Source organism: Aulonocara stuartgranti (assembly GCF_965226115.1).
Source record: "Aulonocara stuartgranti genome assembly, chromosome: 17".
Classification (NCBI taxonomy): Eukaryota; Metazoa; Chordata; class Actinopteri; order Cichliformes; family Cichlidae; genus Aulonocara; species Aulonocara stuartgranti.
Window position 1 is genome coordinate 1,480,120 of NC_138953.1, and position 20,260 is coordinate 1,500,379.

The following is a 20,260-nucleotide window of genomic DNA, read 5'->3' on the forward strand; positions in this document are numbered from 1 at the left end:
AAATTTGGAAAGGAATTTATTCATGTTCTTACTCATAGATGGAGTACATGGTTTAAAAAACACTGAGGAAACAGATATGAGGCGGCTGTATTAACATAAAAACATTAATACAGTTAAAAATGAATAAAAAATTGCACGCTTAAACTTATTTCTCTACAGTTTGTACAATTAATCCATGTAACAATAGGTTCTCTCTTAATATAGTAGTTATTAAAAGATCTTTACATAAAAATACATTTTTAAGTACTCTCCAGTGGAAGTCTGTTGTGGCTTATGTTTCTAAATGACACAACCATAAAGCAGTCCACAGAATATACAAATATGTCTTTGATAAGTGAATGTTGGCTCCCACAATGGCCTGTTAAGTTATTGCAAAAATAATTTACTGCATAATATGTCAGATTAGAACATGTTATAAGCACAAAACTGAAGGGGAAACAATAAAAACAAAAATGAAAAAACAAATACTAAATTAAGTTAAAGGATATTTCTTACTATACTATATAATTGTATAATGTTGCGTTTGATTGCAAAAGAAAACCCACCAAGAAAAAAAGAAAGAAAGAAAAAGAGAGAATAGTTTAATATATTCAAAACACATTCTTTTCTTTTATTTAAGCTGTAGCGAGATTCAGCTGGACAAAAGAGAAAGAAAATTATTACAGATTTGTTTTATTAATCATGAATAAACTTTATTATACACAACTCTAAATTTCAGTTGGTCTTAGTCAGATGTGTTTTTAATTAAATCCTGCAACACTGTGCTCGCTGCCATCACTTTATATCTTAGTGTGCAATTCAAATATATACTTATTACAATATTTTTCCCCCTTAACTCTCAACTGGCGTTTTTAAAATGTCTGTGATCATATTTGTCCGTTGACTTCTGTCTGGGCCTCGAACGATTCATCAGACAGGTTGGCAGCCTCCAACTGATGCTCCAGACTTTCATCATCGCCTCTATTCTGATCAACTCTTATCTTAAACTTAGTGATGAACTCATTACTGGCCAGCGCGCCCTCCTTTTTAGGGCACGTGGGCTTTGATAACAGCCGGCTTTCCAGTCGCTCTGCAAAGAAAATTCACAAAACATTTCTTATTTGGTAAGCTTGTTAACAAATTTTAGTTCAGTTTTGCTGAAAGTTATAGCATGCATCAAGTAAGAAGCAATTGGTTTTTAAAAAGCATATACATTCCCCAAAACATTTTTATTATGTGCATTCTGGAGAATAAAAGATTGTACACAATTTCCCTTTTTAAAGTAAAAAGATTATTAAGTCTAATTCTTACTTATTCAGTAGATTAAAGTATTGAAACATCATTATTCATAAAATATGCACATTACAAAATTAAAGTTATTCAAAAACTACTCAAGTACTTACTCCAATACTCACATTATTCAAGTAAATTTAATTTTTGCCAATGTAATGTCACATAAAATCTTAATCTGAATAAGGGATTTGAACCCCACTGTCACGGCCAGGGGATCAGCAGGCCGCTGACTAGTAGTGTTCTCTCTCTCTCTCTCGCCAGGGCGGAACTCATGGTGGGTTCACGCCCTCGGCCCACGCCCCTCTGAGGAGGAAACACCTGGGCCTCATCAGTGCAGCCAGCATTTAAGCCAGGGAGTGGCTTCTACTCATCACTGGATCGTTGTGTGTGACTGGCGTCAGTGCAGCCCGGCTCTGAGCAAGTTCTCTTTTGCTTCCCTGTGCAAAACCTCTAACGTGTGTTTCCTTCTCTACATAGATCCCCTGGACCCGACTCTGCATCCCCCGAGCGGTGTTTGGAGAGAGAGTCAGAAGAGGAGCAAGTGTCTTTTCCCTACCTGGATTTCCCCAGAGCCTTTTCCCTGTCACCGCTTTGTATATAGCACTATCCCCTGCACTGTTTGTATATACACCTGGTGGAACTGTAATAAATACTGACTGTGCCTCTGAGTCCTGCGTGTGAGTCCTCAAGCGAACCGTGACACCCACACAGATGAGAGCTTAGCAGTGAAGCTCTCTCTTAAAATTTGAGTTATAAAGTCAGAAGTTATCACTGACAGAGATCCATGTTCTTTTAACATAAGAAAGAATATTTGCTGAAATTGACATTAATCCAAGCCCTTAAAACGCCATTTTGGATTAAGCATTTCCTTTTAGAAAAGTCTTCAATGAGCAGGAAGCTCCAGTACTGAAAAAAGAAGCCAACATCATCTGCTAAACGTGCTAAAAGTAAGTAAGTAGACTCCTATGATCAAAACACATACAGTATAAAAGTTATAGGTTACAGATCTGAAAAGTAAAACAAATGTCAAAGTGCAAAAAGACTTATGGTCCCATAGAAGTCTATTCCATTTGCCTGGAATTAGGTGAACACCTTTGTGACAAATTTAATGGCTCAGTCATTTGTTTCATGTCATATTTAATAAAAGACTGACATGGTGGCATGTGGAATTGTCCATTTTGCACATATTTGGTCATTCTAAGCGTCAGAAGGGGAAAGATCATTCTGGGAATGCCTACTGGCGAAGGATGTGTGACTGACAAGTCCAGTGTGTGAAGTTTAACTACAGTCTAAGGAGCTTGGAAAGAAAAGCATCTGGACTTCTTTAAGTTTCTTGAAGATGTTTCACTTCTCATCTGAGAAGCTTCTTCAGTTCAGAATTTCTTCAGAGAACTGAAGAAGCTTCTTGAATGAGAGGTGAAATGCTCTTCAAGAAACTTAAAGAAGTCCAGATGCTTTTCTTTCCAAGCTCCTTAGACTACGATGACCTGAACGACTGAGAACCTTAACAGACAGTTCTTCCCTTCATTCATCATGCCTGATTTCAAAACACCAAGATGGCATTCGTGAAAACACTCATCTTGAGTCTTCATGGGACTATGGTGAGATCAGTTATGCCTCTTATGATGCTGTCCCAGACTTCAAAGCAGTATAAAACATGTTTGCAGCCTGTAACAACTGTGCATGCGCTTATTTTTCGTTTTAAGATTTCCGTGTTTAAATCATAATAAGATTTATTTTTAATTTTAATTAACTTGAGGTGAGTCAGATTCTTTCATTCAAGTCACTGAATGAATCTCTTGACATGTTTGGGGGTAGGTGCCTTTTGTAGCATTTTAATGCAATTATCTGACAGATTATATGGTCTACACCATAGGTGTCAAACTCTGGCCAAATTTGGCCCGCAGCCTAATTGCATTTGGCCCGCGAAGCCATACCAAATTACTATTAGAGCTGGCCTACTGGTATTATACAGCTAATATATATATTGTTTAGTATTAAGCTTTGCTTGTTCCATATTCAGTTTTTCAGCAAAATGTGTTTGAGTCCATAAGAAAAGATTCATTCTTATATCTGGAGGAATAAATATATTTCAATAAATATTAACGTTAGCCCGCGACTTTGATCCAGTTTTGAATTTTGGCCCACTGTGTATTTGAGTTTGACACCCCTGGTCTACACTGTTATTAACTATACTAACACTCTGTTCCAGAAGTCTGTGCTGCAAAGAGGCAAAGTGAATACCGCACCTGCAGGAGTAATGGGGGTCATCAGTCGGTTCAGCTGGATGTTCCAGTGCCGTACCTGTTGACTGGCATTCCTCAGCCTCTCCTGAACCTCCTGGAAACAAAAATCATGCAGGCATCTTCATCAGTGTTGTTTTAGAAGAGCACTAAATAAGATGCTGCTCACAAAGCCAGTCAAAACAAACTTGTTCACCTCCAGACGCTGGTGACTTCTTTGGCGAGATGCCTGCAGATCCTGGAGCTCCTGAGAGGCAGAGTTGAGGGCTGAGGGGGTGTCCTCATCGGGACTGCCATCTGACAGCTCCTGTATGGGGCTGAGGTTTTGCATTGTACGTTGCTGCTCCTGGAGGAGCTGGAAATGTTTCCTCTTTTCATCTTCAGCCTGCAGCAACCTGAAGGAGGGGAAAAAGGGAAGAAGCAACTGAAAATGTTAATACTTCTCATGGATATCTCAGATCTCCATCACAAATAAAATAATAAAGGGCCATAATAAGAGTTAGAAATCCATTGTTACCGCTCAAGCTCCAGTCTGGCCCTCTCCTCCTCCAGCCGAGCCTGGATCTCCATATTAAGGGCAACTTCCAGCTGCTGCTGTGTCAGCTCCAGCTCCCTGATCCTCTTCTTCTGTTGTTCAGCCTCCTTTTCCTTCACCTGCATCTCAGCCTGCATGCTGTCTTTTATCTATGCACACACACACACACAGCTACATAAACAGATGCACCAACAGAGCGGTATAAACTGACCTATTCCTGAATTACCTTTTCCTGGACTGTCATAACCATTTTTCCAAATCATTAAAGACTAGGTGTGAATTTTATAATGACAGTCAACATTTTGCTGGAGTTCTCAAAGATCAAAGTCAAGGAGAAAAGACTCTGTACATAATTGGTGTCAAGTGGAAAACTTTTTTTTTTTACCATCACAGCCTCTTTCAGCTGTCTTTCCAGTTCCAGCTGCACCTCCCTCTGCTTCCTCCGCTCTCTCTCCTCTGCCTCCCTTCGGCGAGTTTCCAGTTCCCGTGCATGCTGTGAAACAGATGAAAGAGACATTGTTTGCTTTGTGTTTTCACCTCTATCCAGCAGGTGACACTAGGCCATCAGCTTCGAGGTTCAACGTATTGTGCTTTCAGCGGTGCTCTTCTTGATAACTTGGTTGAAGTAAGTGGGTATTTGAGTTCATGTTGCTTTCCTTACAGCTGTAAGTAATCTGCTCATTCCGCTTTTGATCTTTGGCACCAACAAGTGATTTTTTCCCAGAGAAGTGCTGCTCACAGGAGATTTCCTCCATTTCAGACCATTTTCTATAAACCGGTTAGATGGTTGTACAGTTTCTGAAATACTCAGACAAGCCTGTCCGACACAAACAACAATGCATGTTCAAAGTCATTTAAATCCCCTTTGACCTTCAGCAGGTCATCTTATTAATGTATACATGCCTAAATGCACTGAGCTGCTGCTATGTGATAGGCTGATTAGGTATTTGACCTAATGAGCAGCTCAACAGGTGTATCTAACAAAAATTTGGCCAGTGAGTGTACAGTGGGGCAAAAAAGTATTTAGTTAGCCACCGATTGTGCAAGTTCCCCCACTTAACATAAGAGTTATGAGTTATAAGATGCAGGTCGATGTGTAAAAATAACTCCGTTGTTTGGTGGTGGCTATGGCAGGGCTTCCACAGAGGCCAGCAGGTGGACGAGGGAAGGGGAAGCAGGAGGAGAGCCCCGAGGCGGCCACCAGTCCGAGTGTCAGGTGAACTGAACTTCAGGTAAGAAGTTATGAGCTGCAGTCTATCTGGGTCAGATATAAACCAAGTTTAGGTGGAGTTTATTTTCATTATGCTGACTTTTTACAGTCAGTTACAATACCTCATACTGTGTGAGCTAGCATGACGAGTTTATACAGATGTTCGGTTGCTATGATGTTACTGATAGTGAACTTTATTTTATTCATAAGGTTAGTTAGTAGAGTTGCCAACAGCTCCTTAAAAATGGAATGGTCCCTCATTCAGAGAAAATATTACGCGTTTGGTATTGAGCTGAGAAGAGACGCAGTTTGTCCCGGACTTCAGCTAGGATGGAAAAAGACACAAAGCTGGATTTATTCTGTCTTTACGCTGCACAGCTGCCTCTTCTCCTCTCATTATCTCTCCTCTATCTCCTGTTGCTACTTCAATCATGAAACTGATCAATGATCAGCTGATCGTCTCTCTTGTTTGTTTATCACCCACTTTGAGCCAGAAAGAGGAAACCAGCAGATGTCGCGCTAAACAGCAGCAGCACGTTTAAGCTTGATCAGCTGTTGTTAGAATTTATTTAGTTAGAATGTTTGCTGGAGCCACAGCTGTAAAGCTGCTGGTCATGATGTCGGTTTGGATATGTGGTGAGAGGGAAACATGAAGATGAAACCAGGAGATGTCCTTACTGAACCATCAGAGCTGAACAGGTGATGGAGAAACAGGTTTACCTTTTAGGTGACATGGATGAGTTGAAGTTATGAACTGTTTCTGAGAGACAAATAACACCAGGATCCTTTTTTTTTATGTAGCTGACAGCTGGTAACTGTGCAGGGGCGGGTCTAGCAAAGTGTTGCCAGGGGGCCAGGTAGGGCTTTAACAGGGAGAGGAGGGCATAAAGAAATACTTTTCTTTTTTATTCTCATTTAAAATATCTAGCTTTTATTAAATAATTATCTGAATCTTGCGAAGAAAGTTTTTATCTGACGTAAAATGTATAGAAATCATACGTATACCAAAAAGACTGTACATCACTGTCACAACAGCATTTGTTTTCATTCAAAGGCTTTATGGCTTTAATACCTGGTGGGCCAATCTGTAGTGAAAATGCCCAATTTTTTGTCCCAGTCCAGCCCTGCAGGTTAATACTGGCAGTGTCACCATGCCAGCTGACTGCATTTCATCATCAGCCAGTGTTGTTCTCAATATTACCAAAGTAAGGCAGCATAGAAAGTATTTACTTGCTTTCAGGTTTTATTCAAATGTTAGTCTTTTCAGTTGTTTCTCCACTTTTTTCCTGTTTCAAAATCAAACACCAGTTTGTGAGAAGATTATCTTCTTTTTTTTTTTTTAACAGGCATTGGTTTTGCATTGGAATTGGCTAATTTGCCAATTGTATGTTAAAAATGTTCATATTTTAATATTCAAAAATGTTTTTGCCCAAAACACATGTGCACTACATGTCAGTAAAAATACTATGCAAATATTGATGTCCTTGAATGCTGAATAAACACTGACTGATTGTATCTCTTGTACTTAATCAACACAGTATCTAAACACTTTGCACCGTAGTGGTTAAAATCTCATTCTAATAAGGTTACGGTTATTAGGTTTACAGGGTTATTGAATTATGGTTAACGGTTGGTAGAATTGTTTTTAACATTATCTGCCAATTACATCTGCCACCCTTCTCCAAATCTGTGCCCCTACCTGGCCCCCCCAACAAAATTTTTCTAGACACGCCACTGCCGTAGCTTGCCTCCACCAGTGTGTGAATGTGAGAGTGAATGAATAGTGGCATTGTAAAGCGCTTTGGGTGCCTTGAAAAGCGCTGTATAAATCCAATCCATTATTATTATTATTATAAATACTTTAAAACTAAACATGTTCCCTAAAACGGTGACAGAGCTACAGACCCATGACAGCCTTACACAGGTAGCCAGCAGCTATGACCAGCACTGCTTGTGCAGTTAATAAAAGGACAGGTAATGTTTGTCGCGCTGTTGCACGCACAGCACGCTCGTTTGTTTCAGTTCGTCAGTTGCAACAAGACAGCTTACCAACGTGTACGTAATAAGCTGATACTCCTGTGTGCTACACACTACAGTGTGCGCTGTACACCTACTTACTGGGTTTGTCGCATCAGTCTGTGTCTCTGAGTTAACTTGTGTTTCTCCTGCAGCTCCGGACCGCAAAAAATGCGCGTGCTCTTTGTGAGCTCGTTCCCGGCTCGTAACCAGCGCGTTCTGCCGTCGAGGGCGATCATTGGTTAAATGTGATCATGTGACTGATGCAAGCCAGATCCTTTTATTTAGCAAAACTGTGATTAATAGTTAAATATTATTGTTGATGGGCACAGACAGGACTCCGCACACACACACATAAAAAAAATAAAAAATAAAAATGTTAAGGTTGCCTCAACAAAAGGGCACTTTGGGCACCCATCAGGAAAGGGGCGGGTGCTCAAGCCCCTCTAGCCCCCCCCTCTGCACGTGCCTGCCAGTACGCCTCATCTGTACTGGATTACATCTCCGAAACCACAGACAGTGTCACCACCCAGAAACGGATCACCATGTACCCCAACCAGAAGCCTTGGATGAACCGGGATGTTCGTCTCCTCCTGAAGGCCCGCAACACTGCCTTTAGGTCAGGAGATGCACACGCCTACAGCACAGCCAGGGCTAATCTAAAGAAGGGCATCAAAAAAGCCAAACACCATTACAAAAAGAAGGTAGAAGAACACTTCTCCAACTCCAACCCCCGACGCATGTGGCAAGGACTCCAGACCATCACAGACTACAGGACCACCAAACCCTCCCCCGCATCCTCTGATGTCTCCTTCCTCAACGTGCTCAACAACTTTTATGCTCGTTTTGAGCGAGGGAACCCCACAACCAAAGCAGACATGACGCCAGACCACCAACCTCTGACTCTCTCCCCCACCGATGTAGGAGCGGTGCTGAGCAGGATCAATGTCCACAAGGCTGCAGGTCCCGATGGCATCCCCGGGCGTGTTCTCAGAGCATGTTCTGGGGAGCTTGCAGGAGTGCTCACAGACATATTCAATCTGTCCTTGGCCCACGCTGTGGTACCGGCCTGCTTCAAATCCACCTCCATCGTCCCCATACCCAAAAACTCCAACCCATCTTGCCTCAATGACTACCGCCCAGTAGCACTCACCCCCATCATCACTAAGTGCTTAGAGCAGCTGGTCCTAGCACACTTCAAATCCTGTCTCCCCCCCACCCTGGACAACGATGAGGCCGCCTACAGGGAGGAGGTGGATCGTCTGGCTGTGGTGCGACACAAACAACCTGCTGCTTAACACCGAGAAGACCAAGGAGCTCATCGTGGACTACAGGAGGAATGCTGACCCACATCCACCCATCCACATTAAGGGGACGGCTGTGGAGCGTGTGAGCAGCTTCAAGTTCCTGGGAGTCCACATCTCCGTGGATCTCACCTGGACGACCAACTGCTCCAAGCTGGTCAAGAAGGCTCACCAGCGCCTCTTCTTCTTGAGGACTCTGAGGAAGAACCACCTGTCCTCAGACATCCTGGTGAACTTCTATCGTTGCACCATCGAGAGCATCCTGACCAACTGTATAACAGTCTGGTACGGGAACTGCTCTGCCTCGGACCGGAAGGCGTTGCAGAGGGTCGTGAAAACTGCCCAGCGCATCGCCGGAGCACCACTTCCTGCCATAAAAGACATCTACAGGAAGCGGTGTCTGAAAAGGGCTGGGAAAATCATCAAAGACCCCAGTCACCCATCACATGGACTCTTCACCCTCCTGCCCTCTGGGAGGCGCTACAGGAGACCACCAGGTACCGGAACAGCTTCTTCCCCACAGCTGTCAGACTCCTGAACTCTGCCTCCTGACATCTGACCCACGTTAACTCATGGACTGAACATACACACACCCACAATGGACAACTGTACCCTCAAACACACAATAATAACATGGACTGAACCACCACTCACAACCACCAGCACTTTATATAGCCTCTGTAGGAATTATATCTCACTTATCTTAACTGCACTACTGTATAGCTCTGTGTAAATAATCATTCTGTACATACGATAATTTTTAATCCTACAACTGTTTACAACTTGCATAGTTCCCATTTCTGTATAACTGTATATCTCAGATTTCTGTAAAGTTATTCATTTCATATTCTGTATAGTTTTTCATATTTATATCCTGTTCATAGCCTGTACATACTTAGTTATAGAATATTCACAACATACTTCATACCGTGTACATTATAACATACCATAATAGACCCATTTCTGTAATATACTTACATATCTATACTATTGCTAATATATATTGTAATATATCTATATCACTAAAGCACCTCTGGATGGATGCAAACTGCATTTCGTTGCCCTGTACCTGTGCATGTGCAATGACAACAAAGTTGAATTCTATTCTATTCTATGTTATTACCTGCTCAAATAAGATTCAGATTTATTAACAGATGTAAAGGCTGTGGTCCAAAACAATCTAGTCAAGGTCAAACCTAACAGAGAACCATTTGCTGTTATGAAATGAAAAACCAGGCCACTGCCACAGAGCCCTAACCGTCAAGAGAGACAGCGCTACTGAAGAAAATGTTTACTGTGAGAATCATTTAAACAAATGCATAAATATTGGCACACGTCCGTGGTATCAATTTGCAGCTCTTATTAGAGCTTCAAACAAACCCACTAAAAGGTATAAAACAGGGCGATTACCCGCCTCTTTTACTTTTATCCCATTCTGAGTGTGTGTTTGAGACACCAAACAGGGGAGAGGAAAGAAAGCAGGGAGCAGATGTGATTTATTTGTGAATAGCTTGAACAACATCAAAAAGAGGTAAGAGCACTGTTGGTGGATGCTGCTCGGGGGAGGGTTCCCGCCTCTGCACGTCTGACAGATGAGCACGGGAACGCCGCTCCTCTTCGCTTCCTTCCCGCGCCACCGTTGTGATCAAAAAAAGTGCTGGTTTCTATACTGCAGTCCATCAAGTACAATTCGAGCAAACACGCCAACTCAGGAGAGAGCGTGCGGTGTATGTTTAACTGTCAAATTAAATGATTAACATGTGATGCTCCTGGAGAAGCAGATGGCATGTTGCATGCCCAGAACATCTTTAAACATTCTGGAAATTCTTTATTTTGTGTTGTCACGGGAAACAACTTGGTTGGATTATTTTACCACAAACAAGGTGCCAGTGCTGCTGACCTCAAACAAAGGAAAAGCAAACAAACCAGGAAGAGGAATCATCGATCAATGACTGCTGAGACGCTTTTTCACCCGTGTTGGGTATTTTACAGAGCTGCTAAACACATTTTATATCAGGTTGCGTCTGACTGACCAATCAGCTGAGTTCTGTAAAATGTCTAACTATCATTTTGTTGCATGTAAAAGAAGAGTTTGGCAAGGTCAGGCACATTTTTATCCAGGATCCATGCTAGTGTTACACAGTCTACGACAAGTTACAGGTGACAATGACAAAACGTTTCCCTTTTCACATCAGCGACTGGAGGACTCGGGGCGGCAGACAGATGAGGTCACAGGAAACGAATTCCAGCTCCAAACTGGACACCGTCACATATCCTACAGAGGAGACGAGAAACACAAGTCGGGAAATCCGGAGGCAGGCTCTCACGCTTAACGAGACATTTCCCAGAAACCCTGCTACCATGAAGCTCGACGCTATATTTTTAGTCTGTTATTGACGTAAAATCAGTTATGTCAGGTATCGATATCGAGCCAAAAACGTGCAGAGTTAAGGACGAGCTGGAAGGTTATCTGTAGTTTACATACAGCCGTGTTTCTTCTGTACAATACTCTGAATCTAATGTTTCTGTGCAGCACTGTGCTCTCATAAAAACATTGATTACTGCCTCAGGACCACCACTACCACACTGCTGTTGTAGACTCCTTACTGGCACTGAAAGCAGGCTGGGCTGTTTTTGCACTCACTGCACATCTACGTTACCACATTAGGTAGAAAGTAGTCCCAGTTTGTGCCATTCACTGAGGTAGTTTCAGCATTTTTCTTTTTTTTCATCTGATACAATAACGCCATCATCACCTGACTTTGGACAGTCCTCCTACACTTTTAAAATTCAATAACTGCTAACCAGTTAGCCATGCCCTTCCCATGTTGCATCTATAAAAACCCTGAACCCTGTAAAATGCAGTAGTCATATTGCACCGGACCCCCACCTGTCCCCACTCTGAACTCCCATGGGCACACAGTAGTTGAGTTCCAGTCTGGCGATGTTTCCAAGCCGCAGTACGATGCCCGCTCCGTACGACCAGCGAATACACTCAGCTAGCTTCTGAAGGTGTGCTCGTGGACCGTCACCTGCACAACATAACATGGAACAATGATGCAGCACAACTTGCACACTACAGATTCATGGCATCATTTCTGTTAAACAGTAACAGCTGATTGAGAAAAAACTTTCCTCAAAAAAATGTAAATAAAATTGTCACGAAGCCCAGATGGAAACGAACTTATTATATCTTACTGTGAAAGAGCCACAAACAGGCAAACGAATCAAAGACAGAGGCAAAAAGAAAAAGCTGAATCTCACAGACGACAGTGTTCACCCACCATAGCTGAGGTTGCAGAGATTTCCTGCGTTGAGAAAGAAATGTGTTCTAAAAAGGTCTCCAAAGCCTCCCTTGCCTGGTCTGAATGGTAGAGGAGTGTAGAGGTGCAGACCACCTGCCCAGTATGCTTCTCCACCCAGGTAGTCACCTAGAACACACAGAGGAACCACAGTGAACTGTCTATTTTTGTTCTTCTGTGCTGCTAAGCTCTAATGTGTATGTGTTAGTCCCCGTAGGGATTCGCCCAGTGAAGCAGTGGGCAGCCACCAATGCAGCGCCCGGGGAGCAGTGTGTAGGTGCTCAGGGGTACCTCAGGGTAGCTGTTCAGTAGAGTCGAACCCCCGACCTTCCGATCATGGGGCAACCACTCTACCTACTGAGCTATCTGCTCTGTATTTGTACTGCTTGTTAATATGCTGCATGGGAGTCCATCCACATTCAGACAGCACAGAGTTACAAACCTGTACCTTTTGGTAAACGGACTGATTCCTATGTATCCGTCTGGTTCAGGCTGTCACATCATTTGGAAACAATGTAACACAAACGTACTGCATTACAATTTAACTAACGTAAGCCTCGTGACAGAAAAACAGCTCACAGTTTGCAGACCGCTCTTTCTCAGGTGTTCAAACATTTGTGACAGAACACTTGGTGATGTCTGTTATCGATGTCACAATGGACTTTACCTTCACTCTGTGGCCCGATGCTGTACATCCCAAATCCTCGTACACTAGTTGGGCCTCCAAGGTAAAACCTGGACAAAATACAAAATGACTTAAACTGGGTAAAGAAAGCCGTAGGAAAGCAGTTCTACTGGTAAGTACAAAAGTCTAAAAGACAAATTATAAAAATAATTGTCCTCCTTCATACCAAACTCACAATAAATCAGCTTTATTATATTTCATTTGGAGTAACTGACTGCTCAGAAAGCTCAGTTTACTTGCTGATCTACTGTAGCAGTGCTGGTGAGTCAAAGTCAGACATCAGCTCTTGGAGAAATCAGGCATACCTGTCAGCTATGCAGGACGGCTGTCCTCCAATGGGATACAGCATCCCACCCCACAGAGAGGCAGACAAAACCTGAGGGGACATAAAACGTTTCTTATACACATCACATTTAGTTTAACAGCCAACTCTTTTGTCCCCTGCTGGTTGGCTGACATACACACAGCCTGAGTAATCAAGTATAAAATGACCAAGTGAAACCCTCCATAACACAGATATTATTACAGAATCATACTGAACGGGTCATGTGTGACTTATTTCACTCTTACAGAATCCCAGAAGAGCCGTCTGTTGAGCTGCAGCTCAAAATCCTCCTTCAAGAAGCTGGCGTCTCCTCCAGTGTATCCAGCCAGCTCCTACACATACAAACACACTCGGTTACAATCCTGCAACACACCTACTGATCATTATGATTTTGATGTTGGTAACAATATCATTCAATGGAAGAGTAGTAAAAAAAATCTCAAAGCTAAAACTTTACTTTTTTCTTCAAGAACAGAGTTCAGGCTCATGTGTATAAAGATCCTTTGGGGGAAGATTGGAGTGAAAAAGGACCACGGTGTTATATTTAGGAAGACTTGAATCTAGTGATTTATCAGCGAAGGCTCATTTTCTCATAAAACTTGTACTCAGGTCTAAGGCACACCCACTGTGGCAACGCCTTTAGACCTGGAAGAAACGCCCATTTTTCCCTATACGGCCTGTCTGTCCATCGTACCTGACGTATCTCTCAGAGGTCAGGTGAGGCAAATGTGGGGATTGCTACTTTTTCAAACCTAATGTCAAGAGCCAAAAGTGTGGCAGACAGACGTTTACGAGTGTACTTATGTGCGCACACTTACCTGGTTGATGCGAAGTAAGGCACCTCTGCTGGGAAAGATGGCAGAGTTCCTTGAATCAACTGACACAGTGTGCTGCAAACAAAACCAACAGGAGACCTGCTGAACTGGTGCAATCATCAATAATCAATAACTCTCACGACATGATAATAAAGCACATGTTGAAAGGAACCGTAATAATTCAGTGGCATACAGAGAGAGCAGACTTCAGTGAGTGTCCACTCTCCTCTCGCACAGCAAAGGAAGCGCTGCGCGCCAGGCAGCCCAGCTCCCTCCATACACCCTCCCACTTCAGCGTGTGGTTGGTCACGCCAAGAGGAAACTGCAGAGAGACACAAATGTTACTCCTTCCCTCTCCCAGTAACTGTCATCATTTTTAACATCGTTTCCACTGACATTCAGTTCTGCAGATACGCCTCTGTCAGTCTCTTTCAAGGAGCTCCATGGAAACTGGCCCGTCACTTTGTACATGTTGAGGGTGAGGCTGAAACAGACAACGGCACATATTTCAACATATAGATGCCTATTGGTAGATGAATGCGTAAGAAACAAGTTAAATGACAAATCAGAAGAACGACTGCTGTCAGAAAATGCCACAAAGCTTTGTGAGTTCCTCATTAAACTAACTCCAGGTGATTTTCCTTTGGCTGTGGCTGAAACCTGTTTGGGGGAAATGGTGGAAAAAACAAAGAACTCCAGTAAGGAAAAACTCTGGTACTGCAAGGTCTACATGATTAGCTGTTCCACTATGATAAGTAACGCTGAAGGCTCATTGTGTCTATAACCTCGCAGAGACTGACAAGTACAACAAATGACCATGAATTACTTTTCATACATCAACTTTTAGGACAGGGTGGAAACTCCAGGCCTCGAGGGCCGGTGTCCTGCAGGATTTAGATCTCACCCTGGGTCAACACACCTGAATCACATGACTAGTTCATCACCAGGCCTCTGGAGAAGACATGTTGATGAGGTCATTTAGCCATTTGAATCAGCTGTGTTGGATCAAGGACACATCTAAGACCTGCAGGACACCAGCCCTCGAGGCCTGGAGTTCCCCAGCCAGTCCTAGGACAATTTCTTCATATTACAGAGAGCCTTTGTGTAGCATATGGTAGTTCGATGGAGGGGTGGGTACAGACTATAAGTACAAACTTTTATGTATATTTATAGATCACCACATCTTAAAGAAGCCACTGTACAGTACGAATGGATTTTAATGGGGGAACCAGACAGGACAGACAGTTTTGCATCAGCATGATTCTCTAACCTCAGCCTTCAAACTGCACAAAAGGTGCAAAACAATTACAACATATCCAGGTTTGAAATGCTCAAAGCATTTGTGTAATGAGGTTTCGAACCAGTCCGACTCCCACTGCCACAGTGACACCTACTGGCCACCTTCTGCTAGTATCACATTTTGAAAATGCTATTCTGTAAAACAATAACACACATGTTGCACAATTCCAAACAATGCACTGACTGTACCGGACTATCAATAATTATGATCAACACATGTTAAACACAGCAAGCTGTGACTATGAGGAACAGTGTGTGACAGCAAATACCGCAGACAGGACAAAATATTAGGCACCTATGAAACTGAAGGTTTTGGTAAAAATTTTCCCGGTGCCTTTCTTGGGATTGAAGTGAATCCAATTGAGCTGAATGCATCTACAGACTCCAGAACAACTGCCCAGATACCAGTGAAGGACTTAGCCAAGTCAGGAATTTAGGAGGCGGTGAACCCTGAGGCAACAAGTACAGTGACAGCTTGGTAGGCAAGCCAGGAACTAATCTTGTGTCTATTTTTCTGTCCGGGAAAGAAAAGAAGACAAACTATGGAATGACAGGAAGTTGTCACATGCGGGGAAAGAAACCAGTATAATTCCTTCAACAAGTAGTCACCAGCAGGGAGACTGTGTGGAACTGATGTGTCTATAAAATAAAGGGAGGCAGCTGGTTTTTCCATCTATGGCTGAAAAGAGGATTAAAGAGGAAAGAGAAACAAAAGCTCTGCCTGGTCATTGAGTGAAGTCCAGTTAAACACCTGTGGTAGATGCATCAATCCCTTCCAAATGGGCAAGCTGCACAAACTTAAAGGGCCTGACAGTACCATCAGTGAAGACAGACTGTGAGGCTGTAGACCATCAATAACTCCACTTCTGCAGAAGAGACACCACCAAGCCAGACTGAAGCTTGCTAAAGATAAGCTGGAAAAAGACTAGGCGCAATGGAAGCACAGCCTTTGGTCAGATGAAATAAAACTAGAGCTCTTTGGCCACAGAGATTCTGCTTATGTTGGGAGAAAGAATGCAGAGGCATGCAGCCAGATGGATACCATCCTCACGGTGAAACACGGCGGTGGGAGTATTATGCTGCAAATGGAAGAACGCAGTCTTACATATTTGTTTAATATGTGCGTTGAAGGACATGTCCTGGTCAAAAATGACTCCAAGGTTCCTCACAGCGTTACTGGAGGCCAAGGTAATGCCATCCAGAGTAAGAATCTGATTAGATACCATATTTCTAGGCTTTTCAGGGCCGAGTACAATAACCTCAGTTTGATCTGAATTAAGAAGCAGAAAGTTAGCGGCCATCCAGGTCTTTATGTCTTTAAGACATTCCTGCAGTTTAACTCATTGGTGTGTGTTATCTGGCTTCATGGACAGATAGAGCTGGGTGTCATCAGCATAGCAGTGTAAATGTATGCTATGTCTTCTAATGATGCTGCCTAAGGGAAGCATGTATAATGTAAACAGAATTGGTCCTAGCACTGAACCCTGTGGAACTCCATAATTAATCATATTGTGTAATCTGCATGAACAAATTGGAGTCCATTACATAGATATGATTCAAACCACTGCAGTTCCCCTCTAAACATCAGGAGGACTAATAATCTTAACCCTGACAGTTTCTGATGCTTGTGAAATAATTCTTTCTCTGTGTGTAAAGTCAAAGCATCCAAAATAAAAGCATGTTTGGAAAAGCTGTGCTAAAAATTCCTGCTCTGTTTAACAGCGGAGTGAAGTGTATATGAACGCAGCTGATTGTAGTTATGGAAGAACATGAGAAAAATCACATAATGTCTCCATTTGTCAAAAAACTGAAAACCTTCTGAACAAGGCTGAACAGAGGATCCGTCTTGGGGAAAAAAAACAAAAAAAAAGAGCCCAACTGAAAAAAACAGTGAAAGAACAAGAACACAAAAGGCGGGATTTTGTGCACATACTTGCGTTCAAAATGTCCGGGTTGGGGCTTAAAGAAAGACAGGCCATAGGACGTCTCCTTGGTCCCATAGGAGAACTGGAAGGTAAGTTTCTCAGCTCGCCCCAACATGTTGGGCAGCTTCAAACCCAGAACCTGAGAGACGTTACAGAGGGTCACAAACACACTACTGTCAAACAGGCAGCTCTGAGGTATGATAAGTGTCTTTATTAATACAAACTGGGCAAGTTATTCATCACTGTTAACACATGCAGCTTAAATAACATGCCAGCTGTTGCGTCTCTCACCATGCTTCCTTCATTGTTGCCAACCATGGTATTGTAGCTCCCTGTCAGCCTCTTGACCTCTGTCACCTCAAAAGTTACATCCAGGCCATTGGGCAGAGCGTCTGTACCTGAGGTCCAATCAGAACAAAGAATGCTTCTGTCAGCTGAGTGTTTACCACACTATGCAGTCACTTTTACAGACCATCCCTGCTTCACATGAGAACAGCAGGTGAAATCAAAGCTCTGTTCTGGGCTGCAGGTGTAAATCAGTTACCTTCAGATGTGTCGATCAGAACCTCGACGTCTTTGAAGATTCCCAGGCGGAGCAGCCTCTGCCTAGCGACATGAGCTCTTTTCATCACCTGAAAAAAGACCTCTGCAGTTATTTACGGATCTCAGATAGACTCACTGAGACGACCGTGACGGCTTAATGAAAAGCAGAATTATGAGACATACATCAATGAGATTTTTGGCATGGAAAACATCAGAGATCTCATAGCCAAGCAGATCCTCTTTGGTTCTCCCCAGACCCTGGATGTTCACATGCTGGACAACCACCTGTGATCAAGGATAAAAGTCACATCGTCACCAAACACTTACTTTCTTTTAAAAACTGCTACTTTTAATCATGTGTCTGATGGTCATATCCTATTGCATGACCTCGTGGTTGAGTCAACACACTGCATTATGAACTATGGCAATCTTACTGTATCCTACATTCAGTTTACACTTCATACACTTGTATGAAGTGGAGTTTGGTTAGGATCACAACAGTTACTATTATTCTTTGCACTATTGTGGTGCACAACACTTAGTTACAGCTATGCTCAGCACCGTACTATCAAGCATATATACATTTAGGACTGGAAACAGGGAAATCATCTCCAGACATTTCACACAAATAAAACTGTTGTAGCTTCTTAACAATCAATGCAAAGATTTTGTTCAGCTCCTTGAATTAAGGTCTGCACTTCGTTTGCATCTTGACAGTTTCATTTCATATTTTTGGTGGTTCCTCACAGAGCCCTAACCTACAAACAGGCAGCTCGCGAGCCGTTCTGCCTGTCCACGTGCATGCTGCGCTTGTAGCAATGACCCTACAAAGCAAATGAGCTGGCTACATCCAACTGTGACTGTACGGACAACCTGAGGCCTGAGTTTTTGGCTGATCGCGGTCACTTTCTTAAAAGTTTAACTTTTTAGTTGATACTTGGCCATGTTTAATATGAACATCCAAAGCTGCAGAACATACATGACATAAAACAATAAACCATAGAAACATACAACTAGCATGTTTTGCTTTGACAACTACTCACATCTTTGTTTTCAAGGATCTCCTGTTTGGAGTCTTGCCCTTGGTCTGGAGTCTCCATGAAATCTTCAGGGTGGACATCCAAGTCCCGGCCATGCATTGGGAGTGGATCCAGACTCTGCACCGAGGACAAATAAAGTGCATTAATGCAAGGAAGCACAGGATACCTGAAACAAATTTGACTTTTGCAACATATTTAATTGAAAAAGTGTCCATAAAAAAGTTACATTTGCTATTTTTCCATGTCTGATGCTGTATTTTGTATTTTGAAATGGTTTACGTCACAGTACAAGAAGGAAATAAAAAGTCTCAAATTGGAAAAAACCCTTCGTATGACACCTTTAAAAACCAGCTGGAAAACAAAGGCCAAGAGGGTCAGTGGGTGGAGCTTCAGGAAGGAGTGTCTGATGCCGGTGAAAGTCGCTGGACGTGGAGTACTAGCAAAGACAGGAGTCCTGACACGCAGTAAATACGTGCGGGACATGACAAATGAATGACAATACTGGTCTGGGCAAGTACTGGAAAATAATCTTCACACAGGTGTGATTTTTTAGTGTTTTCCTTTAAATACTCGAAGGCGCAAATGTCCCTAAAATATAATCACTATAACCAGGAGTTTTATCGAAAACGTGGTGACAAACCAGCGGAGAAAAACCTGCGTTTCGCCTCGTTACGTGAGCTAAAGGCAAAGTGTAACCGTTTAATCAACAAGAGCAATCAACCAGTTTGACGCGTCGCTTTTTATTGTTGTTGGTCATTTTCTAACTGCGTGTGACAGTACGTGAAGTACACATGCTGGTGACTCTGTAGCCTGCAGCATTCACTGGGCAGGGAGGTCATGATATAAAATGCACCTAAAGGTTAGGATGAAATAAGCTTTACCTTGGCATGGACGGTCCCCATTTTAACTACCGGCGCCCCAAAACTCTTCAGTCCACGTCAGCTGCGCTTTAATACGGAGAAACTGGTAAGTGACAGCAGCTACTTTCTCCAGTACCAAACCCCCTTCAAGGAAGACGCCATGACAGTTGCTGGAGTTCAGTGCTGCGTTCGTGTACACCTTGTAATGTACAGAGCTTCAATCAAGGATAACACATTCGGTAAATGTTGACAGTCGGTAAAAGTTGCTGTGGTCATGTATATGTTCGCTGATAATTGAAACTGAATGAAATAACGTAACTTGAACGTTTCAGGTTGTTACGGGGTCGCTGTAATGTCAGTACGAGTTATCAGCTATTGTTTGTACTGTAACGCGAAAATAAAGGCACACTGTTATCCCCACAAAAGACTCCGTTCAGTATTCATTATTTTAGGACATTTTGACAGGTTACATGCGGTAATGTAACAAAAACAATCTCGAGGAGAAGAAAAAGATATGATTACATGATTGTAACTATCAAAGCGAACATATTTCTGGTTCTTAAAGGCGTCACTGTGGCTTCTTCATGTGATTGGATGGAATGCAGCGCTGCTCTGCTCCGACCTGCCTCCTGGAGGTCTGTGCAAGACAGTCAAGCGGACCGATAAAAGACTTTTACGTCATTGGACTTGTCTGCCACGTCAACGAGTCACGTGACGACTACGCACGCAGACGCGACTGCGGCTGTATCTCAATTCAGGGGCTGTGTCCCAATTAGGAGACTGCACGCTTGAAGTACGCGCACTACGCGTACTACGTACGGTGCGTACGAGAAGTGCGGAAGTGAGAGGCTTGTGAAATGGGACGGTCTTGCCTTCGTCGCGCTGT

General features: G+C 42.9%; 2 protein-coding genes across 3 annotated transcripts; both read right to left on the reverse strand.

Moving 5' to 3' along the window:
- Positions 1–658: 658 nt before the first annotated feature.
- On the reverse strand, positions 659–7,593 carry LOC309692817 (uncharacterized protein). 2 transcript variants are annotated; one of them, XM_082511641.1, is made up of 6 exons: positions 7,379–7,593; positions 4,436–4,543; positions 4,033–4,199; positions 3,712–3,910; positions 3,522–3,612; positions 659–1,069 (listed from the first exon to the last, which is right to left on the reverse strand). In XM_082511641.1, exons 2-6 carry the CDS (start codon positions 4,436–4,438, stop codon positions 867–869), a joined length of 663 nt encoding a protein of 220 aa, XP_082367767.1. In that variant the 5' UTR covers positions 4,439–4,543; positions 7,379–7,593; the 3' UTR covers positions 659–866. The 2 variants fall into 2 exon arrangements, with proteins under 2 accessions (XP_082367767.1, XP_082367768.1); XM_082511642.1 differs by having other exon boundaries at positions 867–1,069; positions 3,577–3,612; positions 7,379–7,583.
- A 2,466-nt stretch (positions 7,594–10,059) lies between these two features.
- Positions 10,060–19,573, reverse strand: samm50l (sorting and assembly machinery component 50 homolog, like). The gene is made up of 15 exons (XM_082511232.1): positions 19,396–19,573; positions 18,518–18,631; positions 17,658–17,759; positions 17,476–17,563; positions 17,223–17,329; positions 16,940–17,070; positions 14,104–14,191; positions 13,901–14,029; positions 13,711–13,782; positions 13,138–13,224; positions 12,873–12,943; positions 12,550–12,617; positions 11,865–12,011; positions 11,471–11,612; positions 10,060–10,855 (listed from the first exon to the last, which is right to left on the reverse strand). The coding sequence occupies exons 1-15, from the start codon at positions 19,414–19,416 to the stop codon at positions 10,810–10,812; spliced, it is 1,413 nt and encodes a 470-aa protein (XP_082367358.1). The 5' UTR covers positions 19,417–19,573; the 3' UTR covers positions 10,060–10,809.
- Positions 19,574–20,260: the final 687 nt, after the last annotated feature.